This window comes from Natator depressus, chromosome 2 (assembly GCF_965152275.1).
Source record: "Natator depressus isolate rNatDep1 chromosome 2, rNatDep2.hap1, whole genome shotgun sequence".
In the NCBI taxonomy this organism is placed as follows: Eukaryota; Metazoa; Chordata; order Testudines; family Cheloniidae; genus Natator; species Natator depressus.
The window spans coordinates 250,966,533-250,981,328 of record NC_134235.1 but is presented as its reverse complement, the minus strand read 5'-3'; the positions used below and the strand labels follow the sequence as shown (position 1 = coordinate 250,981,328).

The window sequence follows — 14,796 nt, the reverse complement described above, 5'->3', positions numbered from 1 at the left end:
GAACCGCGGCCTCTGGGAGTGGTACCTGTGGGTGCGGGCAGTGCGCACTACGCAGAGCCCCCTGGCGCCTCCACTAAGGGGCTGGATATGTCAGCCGCTTCTGGGAGGAGCGCAGAGCCAGGGCAGGCAGCGATTCTGCCTTAGCCCTGCTGACTGGGAGCTGTCTGAGATAAGCGCTGTCCAGCCAGGGCCTGCACCCTGAACACCCTGCCCGAGGTCGGAACCCCCTCCCGCACCCTAACTCCATCCCAGACTCCACACCAGCACCCCAACCCTGAGCCTGCTCCTGCACTCCAAACCCCTCTTCTGCACCCCAAACCCCTCACCCCCAGCTCCATCCCAGAACCTGCACCCCCAGCCAGAGCCCTCACTCCCTCCAGTACCCCAACCCCCGATTTCTGGCCCCATCCTGGAGCCTAGGGGAAGTGCTGAGCCTCCATGCCTCCCCCAAGGGCTGTATGTAGCCCATGACTGATTTTTTTTTGTGGGTCAATGGTCCCTGATAGAAAAAAGGTTCCCCACCCCTACCCTAGAGCGTAACGTTGTGCCCTGAGCCCTAGGAACTGGGTAAAGGTGAGTGCCATAGAGCGTGCGAACAACAGAGAATTTTGTGCGGGTAACACTGCCATGTTCTGTCAGTTATGTGCTGCCATCTAGTTTGTATTTATGATTCTCTTATGGCTCTAAATCAGCATTTTAAGAAGAGAGATGCTGTCAATCTGGAGACGTGTCTTGTTATCTTCAAAGATGACACGGACAAAAGTGTACAGCTTCGGGTAAGAGAACAAGTAAAAAAGGGAAGAAAATGTGAGATTTCTGTCTATAGCATCAGAAAGCCTTCTGATAAACACAGATGGGCATAATGATGTTTCATTTATGTAGTTATTTTTGTAGTATAGATGGAGGCTGTATAGTGTGCTGACACTCCACTCCTTAGCAAGGCCTGAACACACTGCCTCTACATTGTTAAGAGTCCTTGCTTGACTGAAAGAAAAGGAGTACTTGTGACACCTTAGAGACTAACCAATTTATTTGAGCATAAGCTTTCGTGAGCTACAGCTCACTTCATCGGATGCATACTGTGGACAGTATAGAAGATCTTTTTATACACACAAAGCATGAAAAAATGGGTGTTTACCACTACAAAAGGTTTTCTCTCCCCCCACCCCACTCTCCTGCTGGTAATAGCTTATCTAAAGTGATCACTCTCCTTACAATGTGTATGATAATCAAGGTGGGCCATTTCCAGCACAAATCCAGGGTTTAACAAGAAGGGGGGGGGGACGGGACGACGAGGGGAAATAGGTTACCTTGCATAATGACTTAGCCACTCCCAGTCCCTGCTTGACTGGTTGTGCAAGAGAACACAGTATAAAATAAAAGCCTGGTCTGTATAGCAAGACAAAGCACTAGCCAGAAAATAGATAGTTTTCAGATTATTCATATTCAGTCCATGAAGATAGGCAACTTTCCTGAAAAACTAGAGTAGAAACAACTCACCCTGTTAGCTACAAGATTCTGGGTACTGGCAGCTCAAACTAGATGATCATGGTCATCAGGAAGAAGTGGCCTTTCTCCTTGTGACATACTGCTATAGTTGAGATCAGCAGAGGCACTCAAGTTACAGCACCTCAATGTAAGTGAGAGGGAGATGCTGGCAAGGCGGCACTATAAGTCATTCTCGATTTTGGAACTTGCTTCTCCGCTGGGGTCTTTCACAGCCTAGATTAGTTAGCCTTCTAGGCACACTGCAAAGCCAATCATTTCCACACTTCCTGCTTCACTAAGGATGTTTTGAAGGGTATGGGCTGACGTGGACATGTCTGTGGGCAGTCCTTTGTTTACATTCATGTTGTAATTTTTAAATTTATGTGACAGGCACCCAGAGCACTTGATGGGCGCCTATAATTTTATTAAACATTAAAATTAAAAATAAATGATAGCCCCTTTCAGTAGCACTATTTGTGAAGAGTGTTTGGGGTGCGAGGATAACTGGTTACTTTTGCATGTGAGTGAGACTTTTATGGGATTAAGTGAAGAAAAGGTTCATATATTTCTTGATCAAACCCACATAAGCAAACTTGCAAAACTTAATATTCTAGCATGAGAAGAGATAAGCAGCTATGTTTCCCACAAACCAACATACAATTCTTATATACTATTGGCACAAACTATGGTAGTGAAATCATCTCATACAGAAAGGAGACAGTAAGACAGTCATTTCTGTTTTATTCTGTGACTGATCAGGCACATCAATTAAATTATTCTGCTCTAGAGGTCCTTGAAATATTAGTTGTTGGCTAAGCAGTTGCTTTTCACATTGTGCAAATGCACATCTGATTAGGGAAAAACTGAGAACTGTTAACAACTCACTAGAATGCTCATCAGGGAGAGACTGTACTTGTTTCCCGGTTTCATAAAATAAGCAGCTATATCAAAAGATTTAAATAAGGGTCCCTAAAGTTCCTTTCAGTCATGAGACCTGAAAACATATTGATCTAAATTCTAAGTGAAAATACAGGGGAACTCAGGCAAACCAAGGCATGATACTATTAAGAAGCCACTGCAGACTAACACAGAATAGCATTGCCTCTTTTTCAGTAGATTGCACAATCCTAAAACACCTGAATAAGTCAACAATTAAAGCAATCGAGACCAACAACAAAGAAAATAAAGACACAGCATCTCTATGGATAGAAATTCCAGGCATGAATAATAAGAGTATAGCAGCAGAAATGTACTACCGACCACCTTAAAAGGATAGTGATTGTGAAATACTCAGGGAGATTAGAGAGGCTCCAGAAACAGAAAACTCAGTGATAATGGGTGATTTCAACTCTCCCCATATTGACTGGGTACTTGTCACATAGGAGGGAGGCACAGATAACAATTTTAGACACCATTAGTAACTACTTCTGGGAGCAGTAGTCCTGGAATCCACAAGAGAAGAGGCAATTCTTGATTTAGTCCTAAGTGGAGCACAGATCTGGTTCAAGAGGTGAATACAGCTGAAGTGAGCTGTAGCTCACGAAAGCTTATGCTCAAATAAATTGGTTAGTCTCTAAGGTGCCACAAGTACTCCTTTTCTTTTTGAGAATACAGACTAACACGGCTGTCACTCTGAAACCTGACAGCTGAACTGCTTGGTAATAGCAACCATAATATAATTAAATTTAACATCCTTGTAGGGAGAAAAATACCAAAAAAAATAACACCCCACGACAGTAGCCTTTAACTTCAAAATGGGGGATTACACAAAAATGAGGAGGCTAGTTAAATGGAAATTAAAAGGAACAGTCATAATAGTGAAATGTGTTCAAGCTGCATGGAAACTTTTAAAAAAACACCATAATAGAGGTTCAAAACCATACCCTAAATAAAAAAGAAAAAACAGTAAGAGGACCAAAAAAAAAGCCACCATAGCTAAAAAGAGTAATAGAGGAGTACTTGTGGCACCTTAGAGACTAACCAATTTATTTGAGCATAAGCTTTTGTGAGCTACAGCTCACTTCATCGGATGCATCTGCTGAAGTGAGCTGTAGCTCACGAAAGCTTATGCTCAAATAAACTGGTTAGTCTCTAAGGTGCCACAAGTACTCCTTTTCTTTTTGCGAATACAGACTAACACGGCTGCTACTCTGAAAAGAGTAATAGAGGCAGTTAGAGAAAAAAAGACATCCTTTAAAAATTGGAAGTCAAATCCTAATGAGTAAAATAGAAAGGAACAAACTCTGGCAAGTCATGTGTAAAAGTATAACTGGAAGATCAACTAGCAAAACACCAAAACTAATGGCAATTTTTAAGTACATCAGAAGCAGGAAGGCTGCCAAACAATCAGCTGGACCACTGGACAATCAAGATGTTAAAGGAGCACTCATGGAAGACAAGACCATTGTGGAGAAGCTAAATTAATTGTTTGCATCAGTCTTGACTGCAGAGGATGAGAGGGACATTTCGACACCTGAGCCCTTCTTTTTAGGTGACAAATCTGAGGAAAAGTCCCAGATTGAGGTGTCAGCAGAGGAGGTATTGGAACAAATTGTGATATTAAACAGTAATAAATCACAAGGAGCACATGGTACTTACCCAAGTGTTCTGAAGGAACTCCAACATGAAACTTTAGAACTGCTAGCTCTTGTATGTAACCTATCACTTAAATCAGCTTCTGTACCAGATGACTGGCAGATACCTAATGTAATACCAATTTTTATAAAATGGCTTCAGAGGCGATCCCGGCAATTACAGGCTGATAAGTGTAACTTCAGTACCACGCAAATTGGTTGAAACTATACTAAAGAACAGAATTATCAGATGCATTGATAAACACGATACGTTGAGGAAGAGTCAACATGGCTTTTATAAAGGGAAATCATACCTCAATCTATTAGAATTCTTTGAGAGTGTCAATAAGTATGTGGACAAGGTGATCCAGTGGCTATAGTGTGTACTTGGACTTTCAGGAAGCTTTACACAAGGTCCCTCACAAAAGACTTTTAAGCAAAATAAGCAGTCATGATGTAAGAGGGAAGGTCCTCTCATGGATCAGTTAACTGATTAACAGATAGAAAACAAATGGAGGAATAAATGGTCAATTTTCACAGTGGAAAGAGATAAATAGCAAGGTCCCCCAAAGATCTGTACTGGGACCTGTGGTATTCAACACATTTATAAAAATGTATCTGGAAAAAAGGGGTAAGCAACGAAGTGGCAAAGTTTGCAGAAAATATAAAATTACTCAAGATGGTTAAGTCCAAAGCTGACTGCAAAGAGTTACAAAGAGATCTTACAATACTGAGCGGCTGGGTAACAAAACGGCAGACAAAATTCAATGTTGATAAATGCAAAGTAATGCACATTGGAAAACCTAATCCCAAGTATACATACAAAATGATAGGATCTAGATTAGCTGTTTCCACAATCTCGAGTGCTGTCTTTTTGCATAGTTCTCCAAAAACATCTGGTCAATGTGCGGTGGGAGTCAAAAAATGCTAACAGACTGTTAGGTACCATTAGGAAAGGGATAGATAAGACGACATAAAATATCATAATGCCATTACATAAATGCATGGTACACCCACATCTTGAATACTGCAGGCAATTCTAGTTACACCACCTCAAAAAGATATATTAAAATTGGAAAAGGTACAGAAGTGCAACAAAAATGATAAGGGATATGGAACAGCTTCCATATGAGGAGAGATTCAAAAGACTGGGACTGTTCAGCTTAGAAAAGAGATGACTAAGGGGAGATATATATGATAGCCATCTATAAAATCATGAATGGTGTGGAGAAAGTGAATAAGGAAGTATTATTTACCCCTTCACATAACACAAGAATCAACGGTCACTCAATTAAGTTAATAGGCAGCAGATTGACAACAAACAAAAGGAAGTATTTCCTCACACAACAGCACAGTCAACCTGTGAAACTCATTGCCAGGGGATGCTGTGAAAGCCAAAACTATAACTGGACTGAAAAAAGAAAAAAATAATTAGATATGTTCATGGAGAATAGATACATCAGTGGCTATTAACCAAGACGGCAAAGCCTCCGACTCCTAGATCCTGGGACTGGACGACAGAGAATGGATCATTTGATAATTGCTCTGTTCTGTTCATTCCCTCTGCAGCATCTGGCACAGGCCATTGCCAGAGGACAGGATACTGGGCTAGACAGACCAGTGTCAAACTAGAAAAAAGAAAAGGAGTACTTGTGGCACCTTTTCTTCTTGTGAATACAGACTAACACGGCTGCTACTGTGAAACTAGAAAAAAGGGACTGTAGTGTCATGTGAACTTAACAGGTAAATGAAATGTTTTTAGAGCAAGAACTATCTGAATTTTTTTTAAAAGAGAGACAGCCAGCAAAGCCTTGTCAGCAACAGCAAAGGTACATGTTGCTGAAGCCCACTGTCAGCAACAGGTAATTTTGCTACTGTTGACAAGGCTCAAGAGAGCTTATGATAGGTCATATGCTCTTCAGATACCATCAGAAGGTAGAATTTGAAACAGACATTTCTGTCTCACCTAAGAAATCTTTACAACTTTTACAATCCCTCCGTAGTAAGATTTCCCCTCTTTAAAAAGAAAGCTATTCCTGACTAGTATATTTTAAGCTTAAGACGAATGGAGTAAGAAAGAAAAAAAAAGTTATCCTCTGAAGAATGACCTGTAGCAATAACTTTCTGCCTCTCATAAAAAGAAACTATCATAATATGTTTTAAATGATAATAATATTCCTGGAGATAAAGCAAATGCTTCTTGTATTCCTCCTACTATTGCTTGTACTAAGTGATCACTTTTGAAGAGACCTGTTAAGAGGATGGGGGTGACGGGGGGAGGGGTAAAGGAAGAAAGAAAATGTTTATGTGTTGGCTAGGTTTACTAGGGATCCTCTAACATTCAAAATATTTCAGGCAAAGACTACTCCTATTATTAGGTAAGGCAGGAATTCACAAACACATGAACCACTTCTCAATGGACAGAATGTCAGACACTTTTTTTCATTCACAACCATGACCTAATAACATCCCTGTGGCAACTACATCAACTGCTTACATGAAAAATAATTCATGCATTTCTAACTTCTTTCAATGCAAAGAACCAGTGTCATGTGACAGGCCAGCTCCTGCAGATCACAAGAAAGTGATCCACAGAGGACAGTTTGGGAAACACTAAGGAAAGGAATAACATGTATGAAACAAGAAAGCAACATGTCAAGACACATGCAGAAGATTTTGCTGGAGAAAAATTAGTGACCCCACAAGACGTTTGCATCAAAACCTATTTGCTGGACTTCACGTGGGGGCATTCTATAATAGAGCTTTAAACCAGAAGCATCCAGAGATTTTTTTAAATACATTAAATTACACATTCACATGCCAAAGCATGACAACACAGAAGAGTGGCTTGTCTGAATCTATACTGGGAAAAGAAGTTCAAGGGGTGTTCGAGACATCCATGTGTAACAAAAAAAGGCTCAAATTGGAGAACTCAAAGTGGATCAATAGAAAAAAAAATCCCAGTGACATACATAAAAAGAAATGACAAAGTTTGTGTAGGGAACAGCATACAAATGCATTTAAACCTCTCACAGCACAACCAGAGAAGGGCTGTTGGTAACACAAACATCACTTTGCTGTACCCCTAATTCTGGTAAATAAAAAGTGCTGAAAGTATTTTTCTGGATGGAATGCCACTGAATAAGCCGTGATACATAATGTTCATGTAATATACTGTATTTTGTGGTTTAAAAATTTACCACAGTTAGTCCTTTTAACACTTAGTCACAGTGATTTATGGCTTTCCCACCTCTTGGCTAGATTTCTGCTGTGTCCGATATTTGGGGCTGACCATTAAGGTCACCTGGAAGTTACATATGATATATCATGCTGTGGCCCATCTGCCAAGCAGGAAAGACTAATAGCACAGCAATACTTCATGCTTTGCACTGGTTTGCTTATTCAAGTCCACATCTGAAAAACAATATAATGACAAGGATCTTTTATCATTAGTATTGCAGTAGTGCTCAGGAGCCAAAGTCACAGTCCAGGACTCCACTGGGTAGGCACTGTGAAAACACAACAGTAAAGTTGTCCCAAAGAACTTATACCGTATTCTTCAGTGTTCTAAATGGACAGGGCCTAGCTATCTCAGTGGCCACCCACGTCCTTTAGCTCTAAAGCTATATTTACAGGAGCATTTTGACTGACAAAGCCCACGGAAGATTTTTAAGCGGTTGGGCAGAGAGTTCTTTGTAGGGGAGCCTGTGGCTGTGGAACCTGATTCTTTTCAAGTTCAACTGAGGGAGAATTTTGCCACCTTTAGAGCATGTTGCAAGACACAGCTTAATGCAGACATTTTTCTAATGGATGAGTGGAGCCCCCACCCTGTAACTCTACATGCATCCGACGAAGTGAGCTGTAGCTCACGAAAGCTTATGCTCAAATAAATTTGTTAGTCTCTAAGGTGCCACAAGTCCTCCTTTTCTACTTTGACAGTGACAATCCCAGTACAAGGCTATGGTAGAGGAGGATAAGGTGGAGATCAAAACTCTGATACAGGGCATTCTTTGTTCCTGAAAAAGCAAAGAAAACACTTGCGAGTCTAAATGCCAGTATGGATGATTTAAAAATTAATACCTTTCACAGTCAGTGGAGGATTTCATGACATTTAGCAACTAGGAATTTTGTCAACAGTAAATTATACTCAACAGGACAGACTGCCTGTTCATCAGGAAACAACATTCTTTCCCTAGCAGTTAGTGGGTATACCAGAATGATTTTTTCCTTAACAGGGTTTCTTTATTAAGCGTATGTCTACACTAGAATTTTTACCATGAGTTAATCAACTCCCAATTTAACCATGGACACCAGAACAAACATTCTGGAGTTTCTGTACTAGCTTTTACAAATATATTAGCTACCTTGAGTTAACAGGCAATCAGTTAACTGGATGTAAAAAAAACTCTAGTGTAGACAAGCCACGAGGTATCACAAGAATTACATATCCTATTTGCCAACCTTTACTAAATCTTCACTTATTAAAAGCAAACTTCATTTTATTTATTTTTTCAGTTGCAATCATTAGCTGAAAATATTTTCTAAATGTAAATGTTTTAATATATTCCACTAATTTCAAATAGCTCCCACATTACATCATCCCTATTCAAGCAGCCTTTCTGCTGCAAGTTAAGAGGAAGAAAGAGCCTTGGTTTGGACATTTTTATTTTATGCCTGGTCTACACTTAAAAGGTAATAATGATAAAGCTATTTGTTAAGGATATGGGCCTTTTTTGGTTGTTTGGTTTTAAAACATTCCTATTTCAGTATAAGCCCTAGACACGCCCCACAAGTTTTGCCACCAAAACCCAAATCACTCACCTAGACAACATATCTATCCATCCCAACCCCTGTGTTGATGCAGCTTATACAGTAGAACCTCAGAATTATGAGCACCAGAATTACAAACTGACCAGTCAACCACACACCTCATTTGGAACCAGAAGTACGCAATCAGGCAGCAGCAGAGATGACAAAAAAGCAAATACAGTACAGTACTGTGTTAAACGTAAACTACTAAAAAAAAAAAGGGAAAGCAACATTGTTTCTTCTGCATAGTAAAGTTTCAAAGTTGTATTAAGTCAATGTTCAGTTGTAAACCTTTGAAAGAACCACCATAATGTTTTGTTTAGAGTTATGAACAACCTCCATTCCCCAGGTGTTCGTAACTCAGACTGTACTATACAGGCAAAAAAATCATTTTTGTCATTCAGGGAGGTGGCTTAACTATAATAGCAAAACAATTCTTTTGTTGGTAAACACTGTCTCCACAAATGGACACTGCCGGTATAGCTATCCCAGGTAAGCCTTTGAAGTGTAGACTAACCCCTATTGTGTACATAGTTATATCGATGTAACTATGCTTATACCACTATAACTTTGCCAGGTTTCAGAGTAACAGCCATGTTAGTCTGTATTCGCAAAAAGAAAAGGAGTACTTGTGGCACCTTAGAAACTAACCAATTTATTTGAGCATAAGCTTTCGTGAGCTGTAGCTCACGAAAGCTTATGCTCAAATAAATTGGTTAAGGTGGCACCAGTACTCCTTTTCACTATAACTTCGCAAGTTCCAGAAACTGATATAAGCTACACTGGTGTAACTGCATCCAAATTAGGAGGGTTTTACTGATTCAGTTATTCTGGTATAATTATACCTTCAAAACCCTCCCAGTATGGGCAAGCCCTTAGCTTTGAATTTAGTGCTCATGCAAGGCACACCAATTGACAGCCCTAGAAGGTTCTCCGTTTATCCACAGAATAGGTACAACTAAAGTAATAGAACTGCAAACTTCCCTAGTAACACTTCCTCAGCCGTGTGCTTACAAAGTGTTATCAGCTCATGATTTTATTGAGAGTCTCACAATATTTGTTGTTTTTCTGAAAGCTGCAGTTCCTAGAATCATGGCGTTGCGTGGAAAAAAAAAAATCACACTTTTAGAAAATTTAGAAGTTTCTAGTCTTCTCAGTTGTTAAAAAAAAGTTTAGCAAATTTATTATTATATATATAGTGTTCTTTTTATCTCTGATCATGATTTTTTGGACCTCACTCATGATTCTTGAACCCTTGGGGTTCGCTATGCTAATTATGCCCTGACCTGGAAAAATAACCCACTTCATGGGGGGATGAGAGTAGTTCTATTTCCATAGACTGTATACACTAAGGTGTAAATTGTCATGGTGGTTTCTGTAAGATGAACATCTGTCCACTGGGAACTGAGCTGACACTTCCAACACCAACCAGTGGTAACTTTTGGTCACTGTGAATAGACCCAGGCCAGATTTGAACTGGCCACTTACTACAAGCAGCTCTCTATATCAACAATCCCCTAAACCATCTAGTCTCCTCTGTATGGACACGTCTAATTAAAATGAAATTAAGAATGTTTATACTAGAGCAAACAAAACGGAGAAGTATAATTATCCATAGTGTTTTATTTTTACTTTCACTGTTTAAGAGTATTTGTTTTTGCATATATTTCAGCAAGATCATCAAAACATTTCGTGCTCTCTCTCTCTCTCTAACACACACACACAAATTCCTCCTCTGAACGAGACCCTGTATGCCCCAAATACACCAGGTTGAAACAAAGCATAGATCCAAAGGGATGGCTGAGACATGTTCTCACTTTAAAAACAATATGAAAAGACAGCAATTAAAGCTGAACAAGTAGTTCTGCTTCTTCAATATGGAGAGTCTGACACATTTAAGCCAGACACACGTTTCCCCTAAGAAAGCACCCACCCTGTCAGATCCCCAGATCCTAGTGGTAGACGGTGAGAGCAAAGGGCAGACTGTCGGCTGACAAGTGCCTGCGATATATTTTAGCTCCATTTTATTTCTTAATTATTTTATGTCTAACACTGACAGACACCGAGAGACTCCCAGCGGCCGTGGGCGAGGTTGCGAAGAGTCTCTACTAGCTTCTCCCTCCCTCCTCACAGCAGCAGGAGAGGCAGCCTTGTTCCCTCCACCCCTCCCCAGGTACAACAGCACCTGCCCCAGGAGACACCTAGGACAAGGGGGGAGCCCCCGCAATCGACACAGACCCACCGCCTCCTCTCCTCGCCCCACTCCCTTTGCCCCTCCCACACACGCCGCCCCAATTCCCCGAAACCGCCTCCAGCGCCCGCAGTCCTGCGCCTTCTCCAACGGCCCCCAGCCCGGCCGCCCCAACCCCCTAAACCGCCTCCTGCGCCCGCAGCCCTGCGCCTTCTCCAACGGCCCCCAGCCCGGCCGCCCCAACCCCCTAAAACGCCTCCAGCGCCCGCAGCCCCCAGCCCGGCCGCCCCAACCCCCTAAACCGCCTCCAGCGCCCGCAGTCCTGCGCCTTCTCCAACGGCTCCCCGCCCCCAGCCCGGCCGCCCCAACCCCCTAAACCGCCGCCAGCGCCCGCAGCCCTGCACCTTCTCCAACGGCTCCCCACTCCCTCTTCCGCAGGCCCCTCAATCACCCCACACCCCCGCTCCGGCGGGAAACCCGACCGACCTCTCACCTGCACTTTCCGGCGCCCGGCCGCGTTCTGTCGGTGATGCGCCGCCATCTTGCATGTTGACACTCTTACGTCATTTCCGAAGAGGTCGACCCGGCCCGGAAATCCCGCCCCCTGGCCGCGAGACCAGCGCGGGGCCGCTGGGTTGCTAAGGGAGATCAGTGGGTAGGCTGGACTCCGGCCGCTAGCCTCTGAGGGCGTCAAGCTGTCCCGCCGGCTCCCAGTCACGGGGCTGAGGAGATACTCGCCCCGTCACGGTGCCCTGAGGCCGCGTCCCCTCCCGCCGCCCGGTCACGGGGCCCTGAGGCCGCGTGCCTCCTGACCTGCCATGTGCCTTCTCTCGCCCCAACCAAGCCCATTACAGTCCCTGAGGCTACGTCCCGTGCCCTGTCTCCTGCCTTGGTGTTCTGAGGTACTGGGCCCCGTCTCCTGCCCCGGTGCTCTGAGGCCGCGTGCCCTGCCTCCTTCCCCAAGACCGCGTGCCCTGCCTCCTGCCCCGGTGCTCTGAGGCCCCCTGCCCTGCCTCCTTCCCCAAGGCCGCGTGCCCTGCCTTTTGCCCCGGTGCTCTGAGGCCCCCTGCCCTGCCTCCTTCCCCAAGGCCGCGTGCCCTGCCTTTTGCCCCGGTGCTCTGAGGCCCCCTGCCCTGCCTCCTTCCCCAAGGCCATGTGCCCTGCCTTTTGCCCCGGTGCTCTGAGGCCGCGTGCCCTGCCTCCTTCCCCAAGGCCACGTGCCCTGCCTTTTGCCCCGGTGCTCTGAGGCCCCCTGCCTTGCCTCCTTCCCCAAGGCCACGTGCCCTGCCTTTTGCCCCGGTGCTCTGAGGCCGCGTGCCCTGCCTCCTTCCCCAAGGCCGCGTGTCCTGCCTCCTGCTCCGGTGCTCTGAGGCCCCCTGCCCTGCCTCCTTCCCCAAGGCCGCGTGTCCTGCCTCCTGCCCCGGTGCTCTGAGGCCCCCTGCCCTGCCTCCTTCCCCAAGGTCGCGTGAGTAGTATAAGGGCCCTACCATCAATCAAACCCTGACCCCGCCCCTTGACCCCTCAGCCCCGCCCCTTGACCCCTCAGCCCCGCCCCTTGACCTCTTAGCCCCACCCACCGGAAGTCCCGCCCCATGGGTTATTACTTCCGGGGTCAAGGCTGCCACATGACCGGAAGCAAGGTGTGTCATGTGACACCCACCCCACCCCTTGACCCCTTTAACCCCACCCCTTGACCTCTGCCCCCTCCCCCCCCACCGGAAGTCCTGCCCCATGGGGTATTACTTCCAGGGTCAAGGCTGCCACGTGACCGGAAGCAAGGTATGTCATGTGAACCCTCTAACAACTCCTCCCACTGCCCTCTACCAATCAGGATGGGTTTCGCCCCGTAGGACTTCCCCCCCAAGAGGAGCTTTGACCAATCAGGGCGAGTTCCGGAGCGGGGTGTCCTCTCCGGAAGTGGGTCTTGTGACCCCTCTAACAACTCCTCCCCCCCCCCACCAATCAGGATGGGTTTTGCCCCGTAGGACCTCCCGGAGAGGAGCTTTGACCAATCAGGGCGAGTTCCGGGGTGGGGGTGTCCTCTCTGGAAGTGGGTCTTGTGACCCCTCTAACAACTCCTCCCCCCACCCCGCTACCAATCAGGAGGGGTTTTGTTCCGATAGGACCAAGAGGAGATTTGACCAATTAGGATGAGTTCCGGGGGCGGGGTGACCCGTCCGGAAATGATTCGTGTGACCCCTCTAACAACTCCTCCCACCAACCTCTACCAATCAGGCCGGCCCGAGAGCAGATTTGACCAAAATAGGGCAGGTTCTGGGATGGGGTGAACCACCCAGAAGAGGGGCGTATGACCCCTCTGCCAATCAGAGCGCAGCACCATCACCCCATAAGGCCCAGCGTCGGGCAGAAGAGGCTGTCTTTTACCAAGAGCGCGTGTTTTAGAAATCGTGGAAACATGGACTCCTTCACCACCCCCGTGAGAACTTCGGACTTTGTTTTAGCCCCGAAGGCCTTTGGACTTGTATGGAGAAAGCGCTACATCAGCGAGAGTTCTGAGGAGGGCCCTTTGGCCCAGCCGTTGATGGACACACCGGAAACCGACCCCGAAACCCGGCTGCTTGTGAGGCCCCACGATGAGCGTGATGGCCTCTTGTTGTCCACCCCCCGAGAGGTGGAAGGTGATCACGGCTTGGGGGAGTTACGGGCGGACAAGGTGAATGAAAAAGACGTGGCTCAGGTAAATGAATGTTTAAGAAGTGACAGTCGGGGTGGGGGTGTGTAATGGGGGTGGGGGGGGGGGAGGGCTAGGAATCAGGGATTGTGTAAATCAAAAACCAAGCAGTGGTGTGCTTACGCTGTTTCTTTTTTGAAAAAAAAAAATCTCTCAACAGCTCGATGATGCCTTTCTGGAGGCCTTTGAGAACTTACACATCGGTAGCCCTGTGGGAGTAAATGTATCATGCGTCAGCTGTTTTTGCTCATGTCTGAGACACAGATCTCAAGAGGAAAAGGACAAAATGGAAGAATGAACCAGCACAGACACCCTCATGTTAGGAGTCATGGCGTCCATTTTTACAGGCGGTTGTAAAAGGTTGTGTTAAACCAGGCGATTAATAAAACTTATTTAAACGTGTTAATATGAATGTTGTCCCCCACCCACACTTGTGTTAGTAAAAGATGGTACCAGTAACAGTCATGTCTCCACAGGCGGCTCTTTTAAAGAAAATATATTACACCCCCAGGGAAGTTGGGAGCTTTGGCGGGGTGAACCCTCTTTTTCAAGTGGCCAAAAAGCATAGTAAAACTTTAAATAGAAGACAAGTAACAGCTTGGCTTTCAGACCAGGATGCTTATACTTTACACAAACCGGCTCAAAAACGTTTTAAAAGAAACAAGACCATTGTTTCAGATGTGGATGCGCAATGGCAGGCAGATTTGGTGGATATGCACCAGTTCTCCAAACAGAACAGCAATTTTAAGTACATCTTAACAGTGGTAGACATTCTATCCAAATATGCCTGGGCCTTAGGCCTAAGGGACAAGACGAGTGGTGAGGTATGCAAGGCCTTTAAAGCTATTTTTAGCGAAGGGCGTGTGCCTCAAAAATTACAAACCGATCGGGGGAAAGAATTTTTAAACAAACCCTTAAGCAGATTGTTAAAACGGCATGGCATTCACCATTTTGTTACTAATAATGAAGTCAAAGCAGGGGTTGTGGAGCGGTTTAACAGAACTTTAAAAACTAGGATGTGGAGATATTTTACAGCCCATAAC

General features: G+C 45.0%; 1 protein-coding gene across 1 annotated transcript in view; it reads right to left on the bottom strand.

Moving 5' to 3' along the window:
- Positions 1-11,646, bottom strand: part of WDR48 (WD repeat domain 48) — a 52,832-nt gene extending 41,186 nt beyond the window's left edge. Inside the window, exon 1 of the mRNA XM_074946339.1 lies at positions 11,555-11,646. Within this exon, the coding sequence (XP_074802440.1) occupies positions 11,555-11,602 (48 nt within the window). The 5' untranslated portion in view covers positions 11,603-11,646. The remainder of the gene's footprint in view (positions 1-11,554) is intronic.
- Positions 11,647-14,796: the final 3,150 nt, after the last annotated feature.